Source organism: Bombina bombina, chromosome 4, assembly GCF_027579735.1.
Source record: "Bombina bombina isolate aBomBom1 chromosome 4, aBomBom1.pri, whole genome shotgun sequence".
NCBI lineage: Eukaryota > Metazoa > Chordata > Amphibia > Anura > Bombinatoridae > Bombina > Bombina bombina.
This window is the reverse complement of record NC_069502.1, coordinates 877,728,092-877,749,531: the sequence shown is the minus strand read 5'-3', so window position 1 is coordinate 877,749,531 and position 21,440 is coordinate 877,728,092. Positions and strand designations below refer to the sequence as shown.

Here is a 21,440-nt window from a genome sequence, read left to right as displayed (position 1 = left end):
CTGACAGTCATGGACTGGCCTTCACAGAGTCCAGAACTGAATATTATAGAGGCATTATAGGATAACCTGGACTGATAAATAAATGAAAGACAACCTAAATCTAAAGAAGAACTCTGGGAAGTGCTGTAAGAAGCCTGGTATAATACTTCAGGACAGTCTCCCCAAAAGAGTTCAAGATGTACTTCATGCTAAGGGAGGTCACACTAAATACGGACTTTTGCCTGAAGAAGCCATTTTGTTCTGAACATTGTGTTTTTTTTATATTTTCTGTTTATATCTTAATAAAGAGACCGAAAAATAAATATGGATGGTCATTAAAACTTTGCTAAAACAACGAATCTAATGGTGGCCTAAGACTTTTGCACAGTACTGTACATCATGCGGTACTATGGCTAATGTACCGCACAACTTATATATACGTTGGAGCTTCAGGAAGCTCAAACAGTCTTGGCTGTTAAGTTACAGCTCAGAGCTGGAGTTCCTGAGCTCACAGCATCTGCCCGCGTATGGAACTGGATCAGTGCTCAAGTTCCATATGAGGGCAGATGCCAGATCGTTACAAACAGTGACACTGTGTGTCACCGTCTGTAACGATCATCTGCTGGTTCCGGCGGGAGGTGTGGAAGGAAATCCGGGAGGCGGTGGGCAGTCAAGCGGCGGAAGGGAGAAGGGAGTTTGAGGGCCCTACAATACAGGAAAAAATAAAATAAAGTTAGACTGAGGGGAAGGGGGTGCTAAGCTACAGAAAAAAAGGTGGGGTGGGGATGTGGGGGGGCCCTAACTAATGATCGCGGGCGGGGGGGAGGTGGAGGGACCCCTATACTACAGAACTTTAAAAAATAATATTTTTTTTTTTTTTTTTATAGGTATTGCAGCTGCGGACAATAGTTAGAAGGGGGAGGATTAGAGAGCTGTTTGGGAGGGATCAGGGAGGTTGGAGGGTAAGGGGGAATCACACACTGCAGCAAATATAAAAATATTTATTAATAATAAAAAAAGCCTTAAATCTTCATACTGGCAGACTGTCTGCCAGTACCTATAATGGGGGTGACCAGTGGGGGGTGAGGGAAGGAAGAGAGCTGTTTGGGAGGGGTCTGGTAGGGATCATGTAGTAGGAAGGTAATCTCTACATTAAAGCTAAAATTAACCTTTCAAGATACCGGATTAACCCCTTCACTGCCGAGAATAATAGAAGTGTGGTGCAGAACTGCAATTAGTGGCCTTCTAATTACCAAAAAGCAATGGGCAAAGCCATATATGTCTGCTGTTTCTGAACAAATGAGATCCCAGAAAAGAATTTACAACCATTTGTGCCATGATTGCACAAGGGATATGTAAATAATTTCAGTGAGAACCCAAAGTTTATGAAAAAAGTAACATTTTTTTTTAATTTGATTGCATTTGGTGGTGAAATGGTGCCATGAAATATTCCAAAATGGGCCTAGATCAATACCTTGGGTTCAGAAGAACACAAAAAGATACACACTATCAAGTATCCATAAAAAAGAAAATATTTATTTGAACAAATAAATATACCAAAAGTGAAGAGACAGCATGGCCAGGCAACCAAAATGAACGTACACGTTTCGTGCCCCCTAGTGCCGCTTACTCAGACTGTTAGTGCATGTTGCTCACAATCTAAAATACAGCCTCAAATTAACCATTAACAATCATTTAAAGGAGCTGTGTATTAAAAACATATAATTTGGACTTAGGCATTGTTGGATACACACTGTTAATCATTTATACTATTCAATTTTTAACCTATGCTGATAACTATATTTACTTTTATGTGTGCATTTATTTAAACGGAAAGAGCTATAAAATGGAGGATGTCAGTTATAACAACAAATATAAACAAGTATGTGTATCATTATAAATTTCATCAGTCAGTGGATACCAGAAACGGTTACTGTCAGCGAATAATAATAACAAATCTTTTTCGACCAATACTAAATGCAGGACAATAGGCAGGATCCCTTTATTGATATATTTACATTAGTACATCTAGACTTTCCATTTTACATTTAAAGGGCCATTAAACCCACAAAATAATGTTATATAATTCTGCCACATTGTGCAGAATTATATAACATCAGCTTAGCGCCAGCTTTCTACCTTAAAAGATTTCAGTGAAAAATTGCTATGAAGTTTACTTTTACAGTACGCCGCTCCTGGCTCTACTGAGCGGGTCTGTTGTTTTCCCTAAGCCATCAGGCACGCTGTCTATTCACAGCCGGCCCCCGATCGCTTCATTAAACTCAATGTAACTCGCTCCTGCTACCAGATTAGAGGCGGGAGCAAGTTACATTGAGTTTAACGGCGTGATCTGGCCGGCTGTGAATAGACAGCGTGCCTGATGGGCTTAAGGAAAACAAACAGACCCGCTCAGTAGAGCCAGGAGCGGCGTACTGTAAAAGTAACTTTCGTAGCAATTTTTCACTGAAATCTTTGAAGGTAGAAAGATGTGGCAGAATTATATAACATTATTTTGTGGGTTTACTGGCCCTTTAATACAACTAAATGTATGAACATATAAGATGTCTACCAATATGAGTGTTAATATATTCATACCCACCTAGTCATCAATATAAAAATGAACATCCTATCCGTCTATTCATACCATTTTCAGGATCCAATACAATTCCTTTTCGGATAGAATCTTCTTATTCCCCCCCTCTAAGTGGCACTTTTGCCACATCAATGACTTATATGTGCATGTCAGCCTTGTCAGTAAAATGAAACCTATTAAAATAATTTGCGACTGCAAAATCTTTATTATAGTTTCTAACATCCATGACATGCGTACCAAGTCCTTGTCCTTACTTCTCTAGAGGTTTGACCTATGTACTGGCCTCACATAGCTTGTAAGTAAATATATTACAGATCTAGTACCACAATTTTGCGTAAGATTCAATATTATAGCTTACTTTATTGGCAATAGATGTTAATACATCCCTAGCTTAAAGGGACATTAAACCCAATTTTTTTTTGTAATTTACTTCTATTATCTATGTTGCTTCATTCTATTGATATCCTTTGCTGAAAAGCATATCTAGATAGGCTTAGTAGTTGCTGATTGGTGGCTGCACATAGATGCCTCGTGTGATTTGGCTCACCAATGTGCATTGTTATTTCTTCAGCAAAAGGATATCTAAAGAATGAAGCAAATAGATAATAGAAGTAAATTGGAATGTTGTAATTATTTTATTTATCTACCTGAATCATGAAAGAACAGTTTTGGGTTTAATGACCCATTAATATATTTACACATATTACAAAGTTTGCCACCACATTTGAATGTGGCCTGTTTTTGGATAACCAATATTTTGTATCTTTGCATTTGGCCGATGTACTAGGCTCAGTGATAACTGCGTGCTAGGGCACATGGTCTTTTTGCAACAAAATTTGCATTATTTTACATAAGGCTTTAGATGTTCATCCCCAGCCAAAATGTGGTAAATGTTTTTTCAGTGGTTGATACACATTTTTCTTTTTATACTAGTCCTTCTGTTAATAGAATAATTTCTGACTTCTGTCTACAGCGTTCAAGATCATTTTCATTATACCCCCTACATACAAGCCTCTCTTTTAACTCCAAAGATTGTTGTTCAGTTATATTATATTAGACTGTGTATTCTATGTATACATATGGACTGACCTTTAGGAATTGACTTTATTAAATGTCTAAGATTTTGCGAGGAGGCATGTAGAATGGTATTGCCAGCTGTTGGTTTCCTATAAGTTGAGGTTGTTATGCCTTGGCTTGTACCAATTAATGTTAGATCTAAGAAGTTTACCTTATGATGGTCATGTATTCCTGTAAATTTTAAGCCCAATGTATTGTCATTGAGATAATCCATAAATGACCTAAAAGTGTCATCATTTAGAGGATGTTTTATTACAAATAACAGGTCATCAATGTATCTGGAAAAATGTACATTCTGGTAGAGAAAAAGTTTTTTTGTGTTTATAATATGATTCAACACCCTCCATCTGCAAAGATATTGCAAAGGCCAGGGCAAATTTTGCCCCCATGGCAGAGGCCTCTTATCTAAAGATAATCATTATCAAACATAAAAGTAGTTGTTAGATAGTAGGAATTGAAGGAATTGTTTTTGCAAACAAAAAAAAACATTTTACACATTTCGGCTGGGGATGGACATGTAAAGCCTTATGTAAAATAATGCAAATTTGTTGCATATAGACCCTGTACCCTAGGCTCGCAAGTTATCACAGAGCCTAGTTCAAACGGCCAAATGGCAAAGATTTAAAAAATTGGTTATCCCAAACAGGCACCTTTAAATATGGTGGCAAACTTGGTAACATGTGTAAATATATTAAGCTAGGGAATGTATTAACATCTAGGTGCCAATAAAGTAAGCTATAAATATTGAATCTTACGCAAATTATGGTACTAGATCTGTAATATATTTACTTACTTGCAAGATATATGAGGCCCAGTACATAGGTCAAACCTCTAGGGAAGTAAGACAAGACTTGGTACGCATGTCGATGGATGTTAGAAACTATATTAAAGATTCTGTAGTCGCAAATCATTTTAATAGGTTTCATTTTACTGACAAGGCTGACATGCACATATAAGTCATTGATGTGGCAAAAGTGCCACATAGAGGGTGAAATAAGAATAAGATTCTATTCAAAAGGAATTGTATTGATCCTGAAAATGGTATGAATAGAGAGAATGGGATTGTTATTTTTTTTATTGATCACTAGAGTGGTGAATGATATATCAACACCTTACATATTGGTAGACATCCCATATGTTTATACATTTAGTGTTGTATTAAAATGTAAAATGGAAAGTCCATATGTACTATGTAAATATATCAATAATGGGATTCTGCTTATTGTCTGATATTTAGCATTAAGTATTTGTCAAAGAAGATTTGTTATTATTATTTATTCTTTGACAGTAACCTTTTCTGGTTTCCACTGTCTGGTGAAATATATGATAGTACACTTACTTATTTATATTTGTTATTATAACTGACATCATTTGATAGCTCTTTCCTTTTAAATAGACACACACATAAAAGTTAATGTATTATCTGCATAGGGTTCAACATTGAATAGTATAAATGATTAACAATGTGTATCCAACCAATGCCCAAGTCCAAATGATATGTTTTAATACACAGCTCCTTTAAATGATTTGTTAAGGGTTAATTTGAGTCTGTATTTAAGATCGTGAGTAACATGCACTAACAGTCTATGAGTAAACGCCACTAGGGGGTGTGAAACGTGTTAGTTATTCCTTTTGGGCTGCTGGCCATGCTGTCTCATCACTTTTTGTATATTTATTTGCTAAAATAAATATTATTATTTTTTAATGCATACTTGAAAGGTGTGTATCTTTTTGTGTTCTTATGGACTTCTTTGGTGGAGTGATCCCATTGCTTTTGTATACACAGCTGGTCCTCGTTAGTTTTTTCACACACGCTCCGGGCATACAGACGGACTAAAAAGCTGCGCATGTGACGCACACAATACCTTGGGTTTGTCAACTTAAAAAAACAAAATTTATGCTTACCTGGTACATTTATTTATTTCCGGATATGGTGAGTCCATAACGTCATCAATTACTGTTGGGGGATATCACTCCTGACCAGCAGGAGGAGGCAAAGAGCACCACAGCCAAAACTGTTAAGTATCACTTCCCTTCCCACAACCTCCAGTCATTTCGACTGAAGGGTAATGGAGAAAAAGAAGTAACACAAAGGTGTAGAGGTCCTGAGGTTTAGTTAAAAATAACGGTCTTAAAGAAAAGGGTGGGGGTCGTGGACTCACCATATTCGGAAATAAATACATTTATCAGGTAAGCATAAATTTTGTTTTCTTTCCTAAGATATAGTAAGTCCACAACGTCATCAATTACTGGTTGGGGAATTAATACCCAAGCTAGAGGACACAGATGACTAGGGAGGGACAAGACAGGCAGGACCTAAACAGAAAGCAACGCACCGCTTAAAGAACCTTTCTCCCAAAAGAGGCCTTAGCTCATGCATAAGTATCAAATTTATAAATTTTGGAAAAAGTAAGTAAAGAGGACCAAGTTTGCATCCTTCCAAATCTTTCCACAGAGGCTTCATTTTTGAAAGCCCAAGAAGAGGAACCAGCTCCCGTGGAATAAGATCTAATTCTCTCAGGAGGCTGCTGTCTGCAGATCATAAGCCAACGAATTATACTTCTCAACCATAGAGAAAAAGAACTAGCAGAAGCCTTCTGACCTTTTACGTTTCCCGGAGAAACAAACAGGCAGAAGATTGGCGAAAATCCTTAGTTGCCTTAAGATAGAATTTAAGAGCACGCAAAACATCCAAGTTGTGCAAATACGTTCCTTATGAGAAGAAGAATTAGGACATAGAGAAGGAACAACAATTTCCTGATTAATATTTCAATCCGAAACAACTTTAGAAGGAAACCTAACTTAGTACGAAGAACCGCCTTATCGGCATGAAAGATATGATAAGGGCGAATCATAATGCAAAGCTGAGAGTTCCGAGACTGGTGCCGAGCAGAAGAGATAAGCAATAAGAAACAAAACCTTCCAAGATAACAACTTAATATCTATAGAATGCAAAGGCTCAAACAGAGCCTGCTCAAAACTTGAAGAACAAGATTAAGGCTCCAAGGAGGAACAACAGACTTTAACACAGGCCTGATTCTGATCGGACAAGGCCTGACAAAAAGCACGTCCGCCAGAGGCTTATGTAGCAAAAACATAATTTATGCTTACCTGATAAATTCCTTTCTTCTGTTGTGTGATCAGTCCACGGGTCATCATTACTTCTGGGATATAACTCCTCCCCAACAGGAAATGCAAGAGGATTCACCAGCAGAGCTGCATGATACGCTCCTCCCCTCTACGTCAGTCCCAGTCATTCGACCAAGAATCAACGAGAAAGGAGTACCAAGGGGTGAAGTGGTGACTGGAGTATAATTTAAAAGATATTTACCTGCCTTAAAAAACAGGGCGGGGGCCGTGGACTGATCACACAACAGAAGAAAGGAATTTATCAGGTAAGCATAATTTATGTTTTCTTCTGTTATGTGTGATCAGTCCACGGGTCATCATTACTTCTGGGATACCAATAACCAAAGCAAAAGTACACGGATATCGGGAGGGAAAGGCAGGCTCATTATACAGAAGGAACCACTGCCTGAAGAACCTTTCTCCCAAAAATAGCCTCCGAAGAAGCAAAAGTGTCAAATTTGTAAAATTTGGAAAAAGTATGAAGTGAAGACCATGTTGCAGCCTTGCAAATCTGTTCAACAGAGGCCTCATTCTTAAAAGGCCCAAGTGGAAGCCCACAGCTCTAGTGGAGTGAGCTGTAATTTCTTTCAGGAGGCTGGCTGTCCAGCAGCTCTCATAGGCTAAACGTATTATGCTACGAAGCCAAAAGGAGAGAGAGGTAGCAGAAGCTTTTTGACCTCTCCTCTGTCCAGAGTAAACGACAAACAAGGAAGAAGTTTGGCGAAAATCTTTAGTTGCCTGCAAGTAGAACTTGAGGGCACGAACTACATCCAGATTGTGTAAAAGACGTTCCTTCTTTGAGAAGGATTTGGACACAAGATGGGACAACAATCTCTTGATTGATGTTCCTGTTAGTGACTACCTTAGGTAAGAACCCAGGTTTAGTACGCAGAACTACCTTGTCTGAGTGAAAAAATCAGATAAGGGGAATCACAATGTAAGGCTGATAACTCAGAGATCTCTCGAGCCGAGGAAATAGCCATTAAAAACAGAACTTTCCAAGATAACATTTTTATAACAATGGAATGAAGGGGTTCAAACGGAACACCCTGTAAAACGGTTAAGAAACTAAGTTTAAACTCCATGGTGGAGCAACAGCTTTAAACCACTGGCTTGATCCTAGCTAAAGCCTGACAAAAGGACTGGACCGTCTGGGTTTTTCTGACTAGTCGTCTGTGTAACAAGATGGACAGAGCTGAAATCTGTCCCTTTAATGAACTAGCTGATAAACCCTTTTCTAAACCTTCTTGTAGAAAAGACAGTATCCCTAGCGATCCTAACCTTACTCCAGGAGTAACCTTTGGGATTCGCACCAGTATAGGTATTTCCGCCATATTTTATGGTAAATCCTTCTGGTAACAGGCTTCCTAGCCTGAATTAGGGTATCAATAACCGACTCAGAAAAACCACGTTTTGATAAAATCAAGCGTTCAATTTCCAAGCAGTCTGCTTCAGAGAAGTTAGATTTTGTTGTTTGAATGGACCCTGTATCAGAAGGTCCTGTCTTAGAGGTAGAGACCAAGGCGGACAGGATGACCATGTCCACTAGATCTGCATACCAAGTCCTGCGTGGCCATGCAGGTGCTATTAGAATTACTGATGCTCTCTCCTGTTTGATTTTGGCAATCAATCGAGGAAGCAGCGGGAAGGGCGGAAACACATAAGCCATCCTGAAGTTCCAAGGTGCTGTCAAAGCATCTATCAGAACTGCTCCCGGATCCTGGATCTGGACCCGTAGCGAGGAAGTTTGCGTTCTGGCGAGACGCCATGAGATCTATCTCTGGTTTGCCCCAACGTCGAAGTATTTGGGCAAGACCTCCCGGATGAAGGTTCCCACTCCCCCCGGATGAAAAGTCTGCGACTCAAGAAATCCGCCTCCCAGTTCTCCACTCCCGGGATGTGGATTGCTGACAGGTGGCAAGAGTGAGACTCTGCCCAGGCGAATTATCTTTGATACTTCCATCATTGCTAGGGGAGCTTCTTGTCCCTCCTGATGGTTGATGTAAGCTACAGTCGTGATGTTGTCCGACTGAAACCTGATGAAACCCCCGAGTTGTTAACTGGGGCCAAGCCAGAAGGGGCATTGAGAACTGCTCTCAATTCCAGAATGTTTATTGGAAGGAGACTCTCCTCCTGATCCATAGTCCCTGAGCTTTCAGAGAATTCCAGACAGCGCCCCAACCTAGTAGGCTGGCGTCTGTTGTTACAATTGTCCAGTCTGGCCTGCTGAATGGCATCCCCCTGGACAGGTAGTGGCCGATAAAAAGCCACCATAGAAGAGAAGTTCTGGTCTCTTGATTCAGATTCAGAGTAGGGGACAAATCTGAGTAATCCCCATTCCACTGCACTTAGCATGCATAATTGCAGCGGTCCTGAGGTTGTAGGCGTGCAAAAGGTACTATGTCCATTGCCGCTACCATTAAGCCGATCACCTCCATGCATTGAGCTACTGACGGGTGTTGAATGGAATGAAGGACGCGGCATGCATTTTGAAGCCTTGTTAACCTGTCTTCTGTTCAGGTAAATCTTCATTTCTACAGAATCATAAGAGTCCCCAAGAATGGAACTCTTGAGAGAGGAAGAGAGAGAACTCTTCTTTTCGTTCACTTTCCATCCATGCGACCTTAGAAATCCAGAAACTAACTCTGTATGAGACTTGGCAGTTTGAAAGCTTGAAGCTTGAATTAGAATGTCGTCTAGGTACGGAGCTACCGAAATCCCCTCGCGGTCTTAGTACCGCTTAGAAGGCACCCAGAACCTTTGTGAAGATTCTTGGAGCCGTAGCCAATCCGAATTGGAAGAGCTACAACTCGGTAGTGCCTGTCTAAGAAGGCAAACCTTAGATAACCGGTGATGATCTTTGTGGATCGGTATGTGAAAGGTAAGCATCCTTTAAATCCACTGTGGGTCATGTACTGACCCTCTTGGATCATGGGTAAGATTGTCCGAATAGTTTCCATTTTGAACGATGGAGAACTCTTAGGAATTTGTTAGAGTCTTTAAATCTAAGATTGGCCTGAAAGTTTCCCTCTTTTTTGGGAACCACAAACAGGTTTGAGGTTAGAACCCTTGTCCTTGTTCCGACCGCGGAACGGATGGATCACTCCCATTAATAACAGATCTTGTACGCAGCGTAGAAACGCTTCTTTCTTTATCTGGTTTGTTGACAACCTTGACAGATGAAATCTCCCTCTTGGGGGAGATAATTTGAAGTCTAGAAGGTATCCCTGTGATATGATCTCTAGAGCCCAGGGATCCTGAACATCTCTTGCCCAGGCCTGGGCGAAGAGAGAGAGTCTGCCCCCCACTAGATCCGGTCCCGGATCGGGGGCCTCTCGGTTCATGCTGTCTTTGGGGCAGCAGCAGGTTTCCTGGCCTGCTTGCTCTTGTTCCAGGACTGGTTAGGCTTCCAGCCTTGCCTGTAACGAGCAACAGCTCCTTCCTGTTTTGGTGCAGTGGAGGTTGATGCTGCTCCTGTTTTAAAGTTCCGAAAGGGACGAAAATTAGACTGTCTAGCCTTAGCTTTGGCTTTGTCTTGAGGTAGGGCGTGGCCCTTACCTCCTGTAATGTCAGCGATAATCTCTGCAAACCGGGGGCCCAAATAAAGACTGCCCCTTGAAAGGTATATTAAGTAATTTGGACTTAGAAGTAACATCAGCTGACCAGGATTTTAGCCACAGCGCCCTACGTGCCTGTATGGCGAATCCTGAGTTTCTTAGCCGTAAGTTTGGTTAAATGTACTACGGCCTCCGAAATGAGGAATTAGCTAGTTTAAGGACTCTAAGCCTGTCCGTAATGTCGTCTAGCGTAGATGAACTAAGGTTCTCTTCAAGCGACTCAATCCAAAATGCTGCCGCAGCCGTAATCGGCGCGATACATGCAAGGGGTTGTAATATAAAACCTTGTTGGAACAAACATTTTCTTAAGGTAACCCTCTAATTTTTTATCCATTGGATCTGAGAAAGCACAGCTATCCTCCACCGGGATTAGTGGTACGCTTAGCTAAAGTAGAAACTGCTCCCTCCACCTTGGGGACCGTTTGCCATAAGTCCCGAGTGGTGGCGTCTATTGGAAACATCTTTCTAAATATTGGAGGGGGTGAGGAACGGCACACCGGGTCTATCCCACTCCTTAGTAACAATTTCAGTTAGTCTCTTAGGTATAGGAAAAACGTCAGTACTCGCCGGGTACCAGCAAAGTATTTATCCAACCTACACAGTTTCTCTGGTATTGCAACGGTGTTACAATCGTTGAGAGCTGCTAAGACCTCCCCTAGTAATACACGGAGGTTCTCCAATTTAAATTTAAAATTTGAAATATCTGAGTCCAATCTGTTTGGATCAGAACCGTCACCCACAGAATGAAGCTCTCCGTCCTCATGCTCTGCGAGCTGTGACGCAGTATCAGACATGGCCCTAGCATTGTCAGCGCACTCTGTTCTCACCCCAGAGTGATCACGCTTGCCTCTTAGTTCTGGTAATTTAGACAAAAACTTCAGTCATAACAGTAGCCATATCTTGTAATGTTATCTGTAATGGCCGCCCAGATGTACTAGGCGCCAAAATATCACGCACCTCCCGGGCGGGAGATGCAGGTACTGCCGCGTGAGGCGAGTTAGTCGGCATAACTCTCCCCTCGCTGTTTGGTGAAATTTGTTCACATTGTACAGATTGACTTTTATTTAAAGTAGCATCAATACAGTTAGTACATAAATTCTATTGGGCTCCACCTTGGCATTGGAACAAATGACACAGATATCTTCCTCTGAGTCAGACATGTTTAACACACTAGCAAAAAAACTTACAACTTGGTTATAATCTTTTTTAGCAAAAAACGTACTGTGCCTCAAAGAGGTACTAACGATTAAATGACAGTTGAAATAGTGAACTGAAAAACAGTTATAGCATCAAACTTTAAAACAACAAAACTTTTAGCAAAGGTTTGTTCCCATTAGTAAAATAACAATAACTAAATTTTACATAAAAAATACAAAGCAACGTTTTTATGCACAGTCACTAAAAGAATTCTCACAGCTCTGCTGAGAGAATTTACCTCCCTTCAAAGAAGTTTGAAGACCCCTGAGATCTATCAGAGATGAACCGGATCATGCAGGAAAATAAAAGTAACTGACTGGTATTTTTTGATGCGTAGCAAAGAGCGCCAAAACGGCCCCTCCCTCTCCCACACAGCAGTGAAGAGAAACGAAACTGTCACAAATAAAGCAAAAAAACTGCCAAGTGGAAAATAATGCCCAAATATTTATTCACACAGTACCTCAGCAATGTAAACGATTCTACATTCCAGCAAAAACGTTTAACATGATAAATAGTTATTAAAAAGGATTAGTGACCTTTACAGAGTAGTTTCCGGTGAAATACCATCCCCAGAATACTGAAGTGTATACATACATGTCATTTTAACGGTATGGCAGGATTTTCTCATCAATTCCATTCAGAAAATAAAAACTGCTACATACCTCAATGCAGATTCATCTGCCCGCTGTCCCCTGATCTGAAGCCTTTACCTCCCTCAGATGGCCGAGAACAGCAATATGATCTTAACTACTCCGGTTAAAATCATAGTAAAAAACTCTGACAGATTCTTCCTCAAACTCTGCCAGAGAAGTAATAACACGCTCCGGTGCTATTTTAAAATAACAAACTTTGATTGAAGTCATAAAAACTAAGTATAATCACCATAGTCCTCTCACACATCCTATCTAGTCGTTGGGTGCAAGAGAATGACTGGGACTGACGTAGAGGGGAGGAGCTATATGCAGCTCTGCTGGGTGAATCCTCTTGCATTTCCTGTTGGGGAGGAGTTATATCCCAGAAGTAATGATGACCCGTGGACTGATCACACATAACAGAAGAAACAGATAATGCAGAAATCTGACCCTTCAGGGTACTGACTGACAAACCCTTCTCCAGACCTGCCTGGAGAAAATACAAAATCCAAGGAATCCTTACCCTACTCCAAGAGTAGCCCTTGGCTTCACACCAATAAAGATATTTACACCATATCTTTTTTTTTAAACTTTTATATCCAACAATGTATACAGGCATATCAAATTACATGTCATTGCGCCACGCAGGGCTGAGTATCATACATCGTGTAAAGAGATAAAAATCAGGCGCCTTTAGGCAGGTATTAACAATAGGCAAATTCTGCTGGTATAGTTTCTTCTAAGTCCTACTATAGATTCAATAACTTTCATCCATAATATAGTTGTACACACTGTTGGGTTTTTTATATTTTAAACACAACAAAACTAAACTAAACAACAACAAACTAAAACTAAAAAAATGGAGTCTGGGATAGTTAAACAATTACAGAGGATGGCAAATCTTTAGGGAATTCCCTGCATACTTCACAAGAAGCCTGCAAGTTGTCATTAAAACTCCAGAAATGATCCTAGGAGTAATCACAAGCCCTTTATATAAAAAATATTATGTAGAAAATGCCTGAGGGTTAGTTCTAGCGAGGTACACCAGTAGTAATATATACCATCCCGACGGAGATTAACAGATGTGTTTTAAAGGGGTAGAGTCAGTCATGTGGACATACACATAGTCAAAAGTATAGTTTGGGATATTTAGCTATGTCTTAGGAGAATTATAGTGCAATGATTTTTCCCACAAATGTGCAGCGTGAGAAACCAATGTGTGAATTACAAGTATTAAAAATATAAATATGCTAAAGTAATTAAAAGGGAACATCAGTGCTACGCTGTAGATATCTAAGAGCCAATAATGTGCACTTATAAAGGCTTCATAGGATATGTTGGCGGGGTTGTAACTTGTAGTGTAAATCTTTGGTGTTAGAATGGTTACCGTATCTAAGGTAGGTTTGTAAATGCGGTGGGCAGGTGGACACTTTCTATTGCAGTAAGAGGCATACAGTCTAGCATATAAAAACACTCTTTATACTAGATATTAAAAGAGAATTATTATTACTTCAGGAGAGTAAGAACTAATAACAAAAAAAAAAATAAGTAAGTCAGTATGGGGAGAATCTAAGAACCAGGCATCTGTATAGAGGTTTATCTGAAAGGCAAATTGTTACCCCATTTATCTGATGCATAAAGCGGAGAGAAGCAATATCACTGAGCAAAACCAAATTAAATATGAAAGATGCATGTGTTAGGGCAGGGAGACCTTAGTTTAGGGAATCTAGTATGAGGAGTTATATGCCAAGATTATACAGTATGCAGAGTTGATTTATGGAATTAAGGATCTCTAAGCATTCACAGCAGTGTAAATAAATGTTTAACACAAGCGTACATTATCAATAATAGTGCTAGAAAAGGAAACCAATTATGACCACAAGTTATTCCTCAATGACCAGATGATTTTCTTAAGGGAGTTTTGGGGCAATAATGCGGCCGTCTGCATTTCTCATAGGTACAGGGTTACTGTTCAACCAACACCCGTGGCTACACAGGCCTGCCACCGGCCGATGGATGAAGCACCACCGTACTTTTAACCAATTTGCTGCAAGTCACATTCGTTCCCTCCTGCAAGTCCGTGCAAATCACCAGACAGCACAAGATCCGTGGATGGACGCAAGTCCTGTAGCAAGCTTCCCATGTGTCTCACACAGTTGCTGAGCCACCGCCACAACAGGTAACGGTTACAGCAATCATTTGATACCGCTCGTAGCTTCAGATAGTCAGGCAGGGTAAGTTCCTGTTTCCACAAGTAGGTTGTTGAGACGGTTCCTCTAGGCTGTGAAGGCAGATGTAGATTAAAGGACCTCTCCATGTGCAGATGCTGTATATTTGGTAAAAGTCCTTGCTGCTTTGGGGTCTGGTTTGCTTTCTGTGCTGAGGAACCCTTAAGGTAAGTAATCTGCTTGGCTGTAATAGAGTAGTCCTCCAGCACATGCTCTGCACCACAACGAACCCCACCATCTAGTGAGGAGGGCATTGAAGATCCACATCCAAAAGCTGGGGCGGCTTGAGAACGAGGATCGGACTGTACACCATCCAGCCGCGTGGTGACTGATGTTAGATCCAGCAATGGCGATCTTCGAGCTTCAAGAATATTATTGCGAGGGTCAGAAGTAGATGCTAACAGCAAGGCTGGTCGTTTAATTGATCGGATCTCTCCATGAAGCGTCAGGCAGGAAGTTATGAGCTTTTCCAAACGAGCTAGGAACACTGCTATCAACTCTTTAGTAACAGTGGCCATCCTGAAAGGTTAAAGCAAAGTGTTGACACTATCACTGTGTTGCAAGTAAAACTTTAAATATACTTTCCAGGGGAGAGAGGGTGGTGATCTATCTATCCACTTTGGTTCCAGGACACAACAAACAGTCAAGGGAGGTACGGATGGCAGAAAATCTTGGCTGCAAGTAGGTTTCCAAACAGTAGATGTAACGGAGCCTCAACACTGTGCAGCCATCTTGGTGCGCCGCCCACTGGAAGTCCATTTACACCATATCTTATGGTAAATCTTTCTAGTAACAGGCTTGCGAGTCTGACTCATGGTCTCAATGACCGACTCAGAAAACCCACACTTAGACAGAATTAAGTGTTGAATCTCCAAGCAGTCAGCTTCAGAGAAACGAGATTTTGATGAAAGAAGGGACCCTGAATCAGAAGGTCCTTCCTCAGATGTAGTCTCCAAGGTGGGAGAGACGACATCTCCACTAGGTCTGCATACCAGATCCTGCAAGGTAACGCAGGGGCTATTAGAATCACCAATGCTCTCTCCTGTTTGATACGAGTAATGACTTGTGGAAGGAGAGCAAACGGAGGAAACAGGTATGCCAGCCTGCAATCCCAAGAGACCACCAGAGCGTCTATCAGAGTGGCCTGTGGATCTCTTGACCTTGAGCCGTATCTTGGAAGCTTGGCATTCTGCTGAGACGCCATCAGATCCAACTCCGGTACCCCCCATTTAAGGGTTAAGCTGGAGAACACCTCCGGATGGAGTTCCCACTCCCCGGGATGAAAAGTATGTCTGCTCAGGAAATCCGCTGGAATGTGGATGGCAGATAGACAGCAATTGTGAGCTTCCGCCCACTGAACAAACCGATCCACCTCCTTCATGGCTAAGGAACTCAGAGTTTCTCCCTGATGGTTGATGTAAGCCACTGAGGTTATGTTGTCTGACTAGAACCTGATAAACCGGGCTAAGGACAACTGAGGCCAAGCCATCAGAGCATTGTAAATCACTCTCAACTCCAAAATGTTGATAGGGAGAGCAGACTCCTCTCGGGTCCAAAGTCCCTGTGCCTTTAACGAGTCCCAGACTGCTCCCCAGCCCAGCAGGCTGGCATCCGTCGTCACAATCACCAAAAGGTCTCCAAAAGCATGTGCCCTGAGACAGATGTTACTGAGAAAGCCACCACGGAAGAGAGTCCCTTGTAAACGGATCTAAAGCTATCCTCTGAGACAGATCTGCATGATCCCCATTCCATTGTCTGAGCATGCACAACTGCAGAGCTCTCAAATGGAATCAAGCAAAGGGAAGGATGTCCATGACAGCCACTGTCAGATCGATTACCTACATACATTGAGCCACTGACGGCCGAACAGTAGACTGTAGATAGAGACAGGAGGAAAGAATTTTAGCTCTTCTGACCTCTGTCGGAATTTTTTTCATCAATAGGGAATCTATTATGGTCCCTAAGAAAACTACCCTTGTAGCTGGAACAAGGGAACTTTTCTCCAAATTCACTTTTCATCCGTGAGAATGAAAAAAAGACAACAAGATCTCTGTGTGGGATTTTGCTTGTTGAAAAGATGGTGCCTAAACCAATATGTCGTCCAGGTAAGGCGCCACTGCAATTCCCTGAGACCGGATCACTACTAAGAGAGCCCCCAGGACAAAAGGAACGAAAATTACTCTTACGGCCCTTACGCCTATTCTTCTTATCTTGCGGTAGAAAAGACCCTTTTCCACCCGTAATGTCAAAAATAATTTCTGCCAGATCAGGCCCAAACAAGGCCTTCCCCTTGTAAGGAAGTGCCAGAAGCTTGACCTTAGAGGAAGCATCCGCTGACCAAGATTTCAACCATAATGTCCCTACGGGCTAGTACAGCGAAACCAGATGTCTTTGCTCCCAGTCTAACAACCTGCAAAATAGCATCAGAAATAAAGGAATTGGCTAGTTTAAGAGCCTTAATCCTGTCTTGGATCTCATCCAAAGTAGTCTCTACCTGAAGAGAATCAGACAAGGCGTTGAACCAATAGGATGCCGCACTTGTCACAGTGACAATACACACCGCAGGTTGTCATTGGAGACCTTGATGAACATATATCGTCTTCAAATAAGCCTCCAGCTTTTTATCCATTGGGTCCTTAAAAGAGCAACTATCCTCAATAGGAATAGTAGTTCTCTTGGCCAGAGTAGAAATGGCCCCTTCTACTTTAGGTACAGTGAGCCATGGTTCTTTAATAAAGTCAGCAACAGGAAACATTTTTTTAAAAAATAGGAGACGGTAAAAAAGCCACCCCTGGCTTCTCCCATTCCTGTGCAATATGCTCCGAAGCACAGTCTGGAACAGGAAAAACCTCTGAAGAGGAAGGAACATCAAAGTAACTATTAAGTTTACTAGATTTCTTATGAATGACAATGACAGGGGTATCTGAGTCATCTAACGTAGCGAAAACCTCCTTTAACAGTACACGAAGGTGTTCAAGCTCAAATATGAAGGAAACCACTTCAGTCTCAGATGAAGGAATAATACTGTCCGAATCTGAGATTTCACTCTCAGAGGCTCCCCACGTATCTTCCATATCAGATTTAGGAGAAAGAACAACTTGGGAAGCAGAGCTTTGAGCATAAACCTTACTATCTGAGTCTCTAACATTCCTCTTGCGTTTTCCCTTTAACCTTGGAAAAGCAGCTAATGCTGCAGATACTACTGAAGATACCCGGGCAGCAATCTCAGCTTTCAAAAATGCTCCTCCAGGAGTTATAGAGGAACCGCAGGACACTGCATGTGTCGCCATTGAGGCTTGGGACGTTACAGGAGGGCTGTGGTATAACCTGAACAGCATCATCCTGAGAGATATTAGGCTCATTACAAAAAAACTTTTCTTTACTCTGCAAAGTCTTCTTAACACATGAGGAACAGAATTGCATAGAGGAAGCAATTTGCGCTTCTAAACACAAAAGGCATGCATTCATCAGAGCAGGCTCCTGCTCCATATCTGACATTGTCCAATTTTCAAAATATGCCTTTAAATCTGTTGACCCAAAAAAAACGTTTATCCAAAAAAGAGTTTTTCTAAATAAATATACCTTGTAAAGTTTAACACATCTCAGCTTAGAGTATTACTCCCCAGCTGGAGCGGCTGCCAGGATTAAAAGGTAAGTTTTTGAAGAAAACAAGTGAAATGTCAATTTTGGTGAATTAAAGTGCCCTTGTTTTTAATAGGATTATTAAAAACCGGGCACTAATTCATCAAAATTGACATTCACTTTAAGCTAAGGAGCCAGCCATTTTGTGGTTCAGACCCATGGACATCACTTGTTTATTGGTGGGTGAATTTATCCACTAATCAGCAAAAACAACCCAGGTTGTTCACAAAATGGGCCGACATCTAAACTTACATTCTTGCTTTTCAAAAAAGATACCAAGAGAATGAAGAAAATTTGATAATAGGAGTAAATTAGAAAGTTGCTTAAAATTGCATGCTCTATCTGAGTCCTGAAATAAAAAATTTGGGTTCAGTGCCCCTTTAATATGCGCTAATCACCTGTAGTCGTATTTATAGGAACTTCATCCTCCTCAGTCTTCACCTGATCACACGTATACAGATCTTCTTCTGTTATCTCAACTTTCACTATATCAGTGTTATCTGTGCCTGTACAAATAAAGCAGATTCAGTTTTTATATACAATAATCCAGTTTTTATAACTTTATCATAAAACAGTTTGTGTATTTCCCACACAGACAACAGCACCAGATACTCACACTGTAGTACTTTTTCTTATTTCTTAACTGGAAAGTTTAGAGACAACATAAATGCACAATCACCTGCATTCCGTAACCCATAGCCATAAAATACGTGCACACTCACCTGTAGTGCACATCCCTCACACAAAACATATATGCACACTCACCTGTGATGCACATCCCTCAGACACAACATGCATTCACACTCACTTGTAACCCACATCCCTCAGAAACAACACACGTGCACACTCATCTGTAACCCACATTCGTCAGACACAACACACATGCACACTCATCTGTAACCCACATCACTCAAACACAACATACGTGCACACTCACCAGTAGCTTACATCCCTCAGACACAACAAACATGCACAGTCAACTGTAATCCACATCCCTCAGACACAATACACATGCACACTCACTTGAAACCCACATCCCTCAGACACAACACACATGCACACTCATTTGCAACCCACATCACTCAAACACAACATATGTGCACACTCACCAGTAGCCTACATCCCTCAGATACAACATAAGTGCACATTCACCTGTAATGCATATCCCTCAGACACAACACACATGCACACTCACCTGTAATGCACATCCCTCAAACATAACATACTGTACATGCACAGTCACCTGTAACCAACATCCCTCAGACACAACACACATGCACACTCGCTTTTAACCCACATCCCTCAGACACAACACACGTGCACACTCGCCTGCAACCTACATCCCTCAGACACAACATACATGCACACTTGCCTGCAACCTGCATCCCTCAAACACAACACACATGCACACTCACCTGTAACCCACATCCTTCAGACACAACACAGATGCACACTCACCTGTAACCCACATCCCTTAGACACAATATACGTGCACACTCATCTGTAACCTACATCCCTCAGACACAACATACATGGACACTTACCTGTAACCTACATCCCTCAGACACAACATACATGGACACTTAACTGTAACTCACATCCCTCAGATAAAATATACATGCACACTCACCTGTAACCCACATCCCTCAGACACAACAGATATACACATACGTGCACACTTGCGTGTAATTTGCATCCCTTTAGACACAACATCCATGAACACTCACCTGTAACCCACATTCCTCAAACACAACTTAAGTGCACACTCACCTGTAACCAGTGTTACAACACATGCACACTCACCTGCAACACACTTACCCGGGCTACTATTACTAGTTTGGTCATCTGGGGCTCCCAGCTGAGGCCTCACACACAGATCTTCTGTTATCTCAACTTTCACTATATCAGTGTTATCTTCATCTGTACAAATAAAGCAGATTCTGTTTTTTTAGTCCATGATCTAGGTTCTATTTCATTACACATTTTATATATTTTCCAGACAGACAAAATTACTAAAAACACACACAGTGGTTCATTCTCTCTGTTATTTTACTTTTTAGCTTATAGCCTGTATTTTGGGCTATATTCCAGTATAAAAATACAACATGTACTAAACAGACCCACTACTACTACTTATAGGGCTATAATTATACCTGTGTATCAGCGCACACACGGCTTGTCTATGTGACTCACACCCAGTACTACTGCAGCTGTAGTGCTATAATTATACCTGTGTATTAGCATACATAACTTGTCTATGTGACTCAGACCCAGTACTACTGCAGCTGTAGTGCTATAATTATATCTGTGTATTAGCACACACAGCTTGTCTATGTGAGCTCAGACCCAGTACTACTGCAGCTGTAGTGCTATAATTATACTGTGTATCAGCACACACAGAATGTCTATGTGACTCACACCTAGTACTACTGCAGCTGTAGTGCTATAATTATACTGTGTATCAGCACACACAGCTTATCTATGTGAGGTCAGACTCAGTACTACTGCAGCTGTAGTGCTATAATTATACTGTGTATCAGCACACACAGCTTGTCTATGTGACTCAGACCCAATACTACTGCAGCTGTAGTGCTATAATTATACTGTGTATCAGCACACACAGCTTGTCTATGTGACTCACACCTAGTACTACTGCAGCTGTAGTGCTATAATTATACTGTGTATTAGCACACACAGCTTATCTATGTGAGGTCAGACTCAGTACTATTGCAGCTGTAGTGCTATAATAATACTGTGTATCAGCACACTAGGGCTGCAACTAACGATTATTTTCATAATCGATTAATCGGCCGATTATTTTTTCGATTAATCGACTAATCGGATAAAAAGAGAATCAATAATAGTTTTCTATGTTTTAAATAAAATCCACATAATGAGTGCTACAAATATAAACTTCAGACGAAAACTTTACATTACCACAACTGTTTCTTCAATTTTTAAGCAGCAGAGCACAGTTTTATAATTATACAAAACCCCAGAAGCAGAACTTTTTTTCACTTTCTGCGATGAGATTTTTTTTAGTTAAAAATTTTCTGCAGGTCATTTTGAAATAGAAATCACTTCACTATGGTCTCTTCATGCATACCCCCCTGCATATCAATATCACCCTGGTCTCTTCATGCATACCCCCCTGCATATCAATATCACCCTGGTTTCTTCATGCATACCCCCCTGCATATCAATATCACCCTGGTCTCTTCATGCATACCCCCCTGTATATCAATATCACCCTGGGTCTCTTCATGCATACCCCCCTGCATATCAATATCACCCTGGTCTCTTCATGCATACCACCCTGCATATCAATATCACCCTGGTCTCTTCA

The 21,440-nt window shown here is 41.1% G+C and overlaps 1 protein-coding gene across 2 annotated transcripts in view; it reads right to left on the bottom strand.

Annotated features, from left to right (window-relative positions):
- Positions 1 to 21,440, bottom strand: part of LOC128657405 (oocyte zinc finger protein XlCOF22-like) — a 125,960-nt gene that overhangs the window by 19,207 nt on the left and 85,313 nt on the right. For both annotated transcript variants that reach the window (XM_053711741.1, XM_053711742.1), the window contains exons 6-7: positions 19,913 to 20,014; positions 18,493 to 18,600 (exon numbers count right to left, since the gene is read on the bottom strand). In XM_053711741.1, the coding sequence (XP_053567716.1) occupies positions 18,493 to 18,600; positions 19,913 to 20,014 (210 nt within the window). The remainder of the gene's footprint in view (positions 1 to 18,492; positions 18,601 to 19,912; positions 20,015 to 21,440) is intronic.